A 7,500-nucleotide genomic window follows, 5' to 3' on the forward strand; every position below is an offset into this window, starting at 1 on the left:
GTGTTGGGGCTAGAAACTCACTGGATAGGCAATAGAAAAGAAGTCACAGAAGAAAGAAGGGAGAATACTACTCTGGAGAACAGAAAAAATATACAGGAGTTGGACTGCTAATAAGACTTGGAATAAAGGAAGCAGTCACAGAAGTAAGACCAGTTAATGACCGGGTCATCCTGGCAAGACTAGATGCAAAACCCAGACCAATGAGTATCATACAGGTGTATCTACCAACCACAGCAGCCGAGGAAGAAGAAGTAAAAGACGTTTATACAAAGATTCAGAAAGAGATTGATGAGATACCAAAGAGAGAAAGATTAGTAATAATGGGAGATTTCAATGCCAAGATTGGAAGTAATAAAGATCATGTAGCATGTGGAAAGTTTGGTTTAGGAGAAACTATTGAAAGGGGTGAAATGCTACTAGAAAGTCACGTGAATATTGCCAGATGGCAGATATATGAACATGATCGGCTTTTTGATAATTAGAAGATGAGAGAGAGTAGATGTTAGAGACTGTAGATCACTAGTGAGTGCTGACTGTGACTCGGACCATCAAATGGTATGGATAGTAATGAAGGGAAAGGCTTGGAAACCAACTAGACAGAAAAAGAACCCGAAAAGAGATATACATGTTCTTAACAAGACACATACCATAAATATGCTTGAAGAGAAACTGAAGTCGAAGTTAGAAGGAGACCAGACATGGACAGCACTAAAACAAGGATTACTGGAGACCATCAAAGAAGTATACCCTAAGAAATCCCCAGCTACCAAACCATGGATTGACAACGAATGCTGGAGACTTATCCAGAAACGCAAAGAAGAGAGAAAAAAGAACCCAAATGGAGAAAGCCACCGAGCAGCAGCTTAGAGGGCAAAGAAGGCCTTGAGAATAGCTAAGAAGAAATGGTTTACTGAATTGCCAAAAGAAACAGAAGAGGCACAGGGACAAGGAGACTATGAGATGTTATGTGATAACATCAAAAAGGTATCGAGGAAAAAGACTACCAAGCAAGGTATAGGAATTAAAGATCAAGATGGAACAATGTTGTACAAGATAGAAGACATTAAAAACGATGGAAGATGTACTGCTCCATACTTTCTGGCAGAGTAGGACATACACCAGAAAACATAGAAAAAAGGAGAAGAGCCAGAAATTCTTGAAATAGAAATTGAAGCAGCTGTTAAAAAGCTAAGAAAAGTAAAGTCAGTCGGATTGGATGAAATACCAGCGGAAGCCCTGAAAGCAGGAGGAAAAACAGTTATAAAGGCTATGAAGAAAATCATTGATGACATCTGGAGGACAGGGAAATGGCCAGTCAAATGAGTAATTTCAGAATTGGTGCTCCTGCCCAAGGTTTTCGGAACTCAGGACTGCACCAAATACCAAACTGTCAGTCTCACTAGACACGCCTCGAAGATTCTCCTAGAAATTCTTCGGCAAAGGGTGCAATACTACCAAGCACCAGAGATTGCAAAGGAACAGTTTGGGTTCACGGCAGGCAAAGGAACCACTGATGCCATTCTAGCTGTTCGAAACATCATTCAAAAGGTTGTTAACAAGCAGGAAGAGGATCAAGGTTGGTTTTTGTTTATTGATTACACCAAGGCATTTGACTCAGTATTTCATGATGCTTTGTGGGAGACCCTAAAGGATTTTGGAGTACCGAAGTATCTTACATGGCTGTTGAAAGGTTTATATGACCATGCCACAGGAGTAGTGTGAGTAGACAACCAACACACTGAAGAATTCCCTTTTTATAAAGGAGTACGGCAAGGGTGTTTGGTGTCACCTCTCCTGTTCAACGCCATAGGAGAAAAGATTATGAGAAAAGTACATGAGAAGGTAGGGGAGAGACCAGGCAAGATCATTGGGGAAAGAGCAGTATGGAATATCCGGTATGCAGATGACACGACAGTAATAGCAAAATCAAGACAAGAGTGCAATGAGATGGGTGAAGCATTAATGGATACCGGCCGAGAAGTAGGTCTTCCCATCAACAAGAAAAAGACATCTGCTATAAAAATACATGGGGATGGAGAAGTGGAGTTAGAAGGAGAGAAAATAGTGAAAAAAGAAAAATTCTTGGGGTCGTATGTCACTGATGATGGGTACAGTGGAAATGATATAAAGATATGAATTGGACAAGCCAAGTTGGTAACAAACATGGATGACGTGTAGAAGTCTAAAGAGCTGGGCACAAAACTTAAGGTCAGGCTAGTTAAAGCACTTGTATGGAGTGTAACTCTATATGCATGCGAAACATGGACCATCAAGAAACAGGAGGAAAGAATGATAAATGCTTTTGAAACGTGGATTTGGAGACGAGTGATAAATGTTAAATGGACAGAGAGGAAAGACCAATGAGTGGGTTAGAGAAGAGGTTGGAGTTAGGAAGAACGGGGTATCTAAATGAAGTGAAGATGCGAAAGATCAGGAATTATGGTCATTGGAAGAGAAGAGGAGCAAGTTTGGTTCTGACTGCCATTGAAGGAGAGACAGACAGCAGAGGAAGGGTAGGACGCAGACGAGTAGAATGGAGGGACAACATCATTGCATGGGGAAATGGACTACAGCAGGTACATAGGAATGCATTCGAAATAGTCCTATAAAGGGCTATGGCAAACATACATGCATACATACATATATATGTGTGTGTGTGTGTGTGTGTGTGTGTGTGTTTGTGTGTGTGTGTGTGTGTGTGTGTCAACGACATAGAGGATGTTCTTAGTGGGAGGTCTTAACATTCCAGACTATCATACTTTGTGAAAATATGTATATGCATAAATGTATATATTATTTGTAATACATCTACTTGAAAAACGTATTTGTATATCAGAGACACTAAGCCTTGATATACGACTAATCCCTTTAGGACCATTAAGATGACATCAGCAACTGTATATGCCTGACCCAGTCTCTCAGGTCAGAGGCATCAAAAACACAAGAGACTCGTCCCTCCCATGGGTTGGAGCTGCCCCAGTCTGCTAAGGGAAATCGCCGTTAGGTCCGGCTGGTTAAGTTAAATTTAAACCCTTAACACACTCAAGGTGGTTGTGAGCTAGACTCTTTTCGAGGCCAGCTGCTTGGTTCCGCCTGTTGGAGCACCAGATTCAAACGGCCATAGCTTGAAGTGAAGGAGTAGATGCTGGTCGGTTGGAAAGTGCCGGGTCTCGTATTGCAGGAACTGAAGTGTCAAGATCCGGTGATGTTGTGGACCCAGGATTGAAGTGCCTCTGTTTTGTGTTTTTGGAAGTTTTTACACACATAAGTGTATGTATGTATAATATATCTTCTTCTTTTAACGGTAGGTTCATGTCTGAGCCGCCGTGGTCACAGCATGATACTTAATTGTAGTTTTCATGTTGTGATGCTCTTGGAGTGAGTACGTGGTAGGGTCCCCAGTTCCTTTCCATGGAGAGTGCCGGTGGTACCTTTTTAGGTAATCATTCTCTCTATTTTATCCGGGCTTGGGACCAGCACTGACTTGGGCTGGCTTGGCCACCCAGTAGCTAGGTAGGCAATCGAGGTGAAGTTCCTTGCCCAAGGGAACAACGCGCCGGCCGGTGACTCAAACCCTCGAACTCAGATTGCCGTCGTGACAGTGTTGAGTTCGACGCTCTAACCATTCGGCCACCGCGGCCTTATATAATATATATATATATATATATATATATATATATATATATATATATATATATACTGTATATATATGAGGGGCTTTTGTGGAAAAAGGCCATAATTATAAATCACATGGAAGGATTTTGACTTCAATGCACCTGAATATTTTTGTACCAATGTGTTATAATGTGTTCAAACATGTACTCTTAAATGCTGGTAATAACGCATAGCCGCCAGTTGGTAGTCAGGCACCATTCAAGCAACATGGAATCCACCAAAATCAAGGCCAGGGCAAACATCAAATTCATGGTGAAACTTGGTTGTGAGCAAAGTCAAATCAATGATGCACTGGAATAAGTTTATAGTGACTATGCCCCAAAGAAAACAACAACCTACCAAATGGATGAGTCGGCTCAGAAGTGGAAGAAACAAAATTGAAGATGAGCCCTGCAGTGGCAGGCCATCAACATCAGTTTGTGAGGAAAACACTGATGCTGTTCACGACATGATTGAAAAGGATAGATGAATAACCATTGAATCAGTAGCAGACACACTCAACATCTCTGTGGGTTCTGCACACAATTCTGGTGGAGAGTTTAAGGCTAAGCAAGCTTTTCGTTCAATGTTACTTAGGCTGTTGTGCCCAGATCAGCAGCAAAGAAGCATAGATTTTTTAATGGAAATTTTGAACAAGTGGAACGAGGACTCTGAAGCTTTACTGCAGAAAATTGTGATGGGACGAAACATGGCTCTACCAGTACAATACCGAGGACAAAATTCAATTGTTGCAGTGGCTGCCCAGGGGTGGAAATCGACCAATCAAAGGAAATTCGGCCACTGTCTTCTGGAATGCAAAGGAGATTTTCCTGGTTGACTTCCTTGAGAGCAAGAAAACAATTACATCTGCTTATTATGAATGCACTTTGAGAAAACTGTCCAAAAAATCTCAGAAAAAATGCCCTGGAAAGCTGCAACAATGTATTCTTTTCTACCACGACAATGCACCTGTTCATGGTGCTCGGCAGGCAAGAGCTATGCTGCATGAATTTTGATGGGAAAATGCCCGACATCCATCTTACAGCCCTGATTTAGCCCCATCCGACTTCTTTTTGTTTCCAAACTTAAAAAAAAAAAAAAAATTGAAAGGTACCAATTTTCCATGGTTGAAGATGTAAAAAAAAGCTGCTCTGATATGCTTCAGATCACACAACTCTTAGTTTTTACTGAGACGGACTTAAAGGCTGGTATCAATATTTGTAGAGATGTATTGACCTGAATGGAGCATCTGTTGAAAAATAAACATCATAAATGAAACCGTTTTTCATACTGGTCTTTCTTTCATGAACTTTGCTGTCCTTTTTTCCGTGAACTTTTTGAAGCCTCCTTGTGTGTGTGTATATATATAAGTGTATATATAATATATATGTATATATATAAATATACATACAAATATACATATATATACATATATAGTATATATATGTATATATATGCACACATATACATATATACATATATACACATACATATGCATATTTAAATAGATATGTGTATATATATTATCAATAACACACTTACAAAGAAGGCAGCAATTTCTATTTTCTTTATACATCTAAAATTACATCTTTCAAACCCAGGTCAACTCAAATGAACATCTGGCAGCTTAATGTTAGAAAATGACTTATTGTTATATGATCCTCTCTCTTCATTTCACTATTGACTTTGGGACCAATTGTATTCTGCTCCATTCACAGACAATGACAACCTTCATGTCCAAGCTAACTAGATTGACATTAATAGGCGTCTGTTAATGTACATGCAAGGAGAGATATTAAATAAGTGATGTGAGGGCTCTCGAGTAATTAATGAGAGGTCCTTCTATCTGGTGGCAGTGGTGGGCTGGTACTTATTTGGCTTTGCCTGGGGTTCGGAATGTCATCCCACTCTTCATTCTCGCACCCCCACCCCTACCCTCATAGCGTGCTGAGTATCCGAACTTCATTTTCCTTCACACAGTCTTTGGCATTACATTTAGCTGTGAAATCTTATCTGTGTGCTGTAATCTCTTTAAAAGAAAACAATAAATACAAACAGGCACTAAGAGTTCCTTTGTTTCAATTGTAGCTTCATATCAAATCTGTAGCAGATTTTACACTTGGTATATTCACTCAACAAACTTGAATGTGTGAATACAGACGTTGATAAAACTCAGAAAATACAGATGACTTTATTTGGAACACTTCGAATATCAACTCAATATACCTTCTCTTAAATGTGAATTAATAGATTTTACATACACTTAAAAAAGATGAATAATAATAAAATGTAAGAGTGAAAAATAAGCACACTGTTTATTCCAGCAACTATTCATATTTGAATGAAATGTCAAGGCCATGACAATTTTCCCGAATCCACTCATCCATTTTGTTGTTCAGCTCCTCAGAAGCAGCGTTCTTCCAGTCTCCGACCTGCCCTTTGCGGAAGAAGTTGCGGATCATGGGGTTAGTGCTGAGGCGCTCGTGGCGAGATTTCATCTGCTCGAAGCTCGCATGCTCAGCTACACTGTGGGGAGGTTGTAAGTGCTTTTTAGTAAGGAATCCAATGCTAATGCCGCAGAAGGATAGGCACTGTGGAATAGGCTACTAGTCCTACACAGAGCTTGGTAAAACGGCGTGCTTTGTTACAGAGAACTTACATGTAAACCTTGAGATTTTATAAATGTCCTTTTGTTGATTATTCATGTACACTTTGTGGTGATTCATGTAGTGATTCAAAGTTTTGTATGTATCTCACTCTCTAAAGTAGTAGTTTCCCAACTTTTTTTCAGGAATGACACACTAAATTTATGTAAGCCTTTCTGGGATGCCCTTGTCTATCGAAGACTCTCTCCCTGCCTACCTGTCATGAATTGAATTTTCCTTTACAGCAGAGTGCATGATAGCTTGTTCCATGAAGTACTACCATTCAAAAGAAAACAAACTTGATCAAATGACAAACAAAAGTCAACAGAAGAATGACCATAAAATTTACTGGCCATTTTAGAAACCACTCTTATACTTCTATTACACAAGTGTTAAGCCAGCCCAAGTCAGTGCCGGGTAAATAGAGATGGTGATTCGATAAAAAAAAAAAAAAAAAAAAAAAAAAAAAAAAAAAAAAAAAAAAACACCGGGCGGAAGGCAATGGCAAACCACCGCTCTAAATTGCCAAGAAAAATCATGGAAGCCCATGATCGCCAAGGCCGCGATGGCCGAATGGTTAGAGTATCAGACTCAAGACTGTCACGACGGCAATCTGAATTCGAGAGTTCGAGTCACCGGCCGGCGCGTTGCTCCCTTGGGCAAGGAGCTTCACCTCGATTGCCTACCTAGCCACTGGGTGGCCAAGCCAGCCCAAGTCAGTGCTGGTCCCAAGCCCGGATAAATAGAGAGAATGATTACCTAAAAAGGTAACACCGGCACTCTCCGTGGAAAGGAACTGGGGACCCTACCACGTACTCACTCCAAGAGCATCACAACATGAAAAAAATAAGTATCATGCTGTGACCACGGCGGCTCAGACATGAACCTACCGTTAAAAGAAGAAGACACAAGTGTTATTACTGTGATGAACAAAAGTAACAACTTTCACCCGAATGCTGAATGTGGCAACTATGGATTATCAGTATTACCATTTTGTTGTTTTCATTAGTAGTACTACACTGGATTTTTATCACTACAAGGTTAACCATAGAACTGCATTTCCAGGTTAAATGAAGGCTTTCCGGTAAGTGAATGTTGTCCTGTGTCTGCAGAGTCTGGGTAAAGGTTGTCGCTCTTGTTCGTCTTTCTACGTACAAACTAAATCAAAATATACAAACGCTTTCAGCTGATCGTCATCGCG

General features: G+C 40.3%; 1 protein-coding gene across 2 annotated transcripts in view; it reads right to left on the minus strand.

Annotated features, from left to right (window-relative positions):
- Nucleotides 1–5,831: 5,831 nt before the first annotated feature.
- Nucleotides 5,832–7,500, minus strand: part of LOC119598147 (sulfotransferase 1C4-like) — a 5,307-nt gene continuing 3,638 nt past the window's right edge. For both annotated transcript variants that reach the window (XM_037947778.1, XM_037947779.1), the window contains exons 5-6: nucleotides 7,478–7,500; nucleotides 5,832–6,180 (exon numbers count right to left, since the gene is read on the minus strand). The exon at nucleotides 7,478–7,500 is cut by the window's right edge and continues 270 nt beyond it. In XM_037947778.1, the coding sequence (XP_037803706.1) occupies nucleotides 5,982–6,180; nucleotides 7,478–7,500 (222 nt within the window). In that variant the 3' untranslated portion in view covers nucleotides 5,832–5,981. The remainder of the gene's footprint in view (nucleotides 6,181–7,477) is intronic.

The sequence above is a fragment of the Penaeus monodon genome, chromosome 40 (genome assembly GCF_015228065.2).
Source record: "Penaeus monodon isolate SGIC_2016 chromosome 40, NSTDA_Pmon_1, whole genome shotgun sequence".
Classification (NCBI taxonomy): Eukaryota; Metazoa; Arthropoda; class Malacostraca; order Decapoda; family Penaeidae; genus Penaeus; species Penaeus monodon.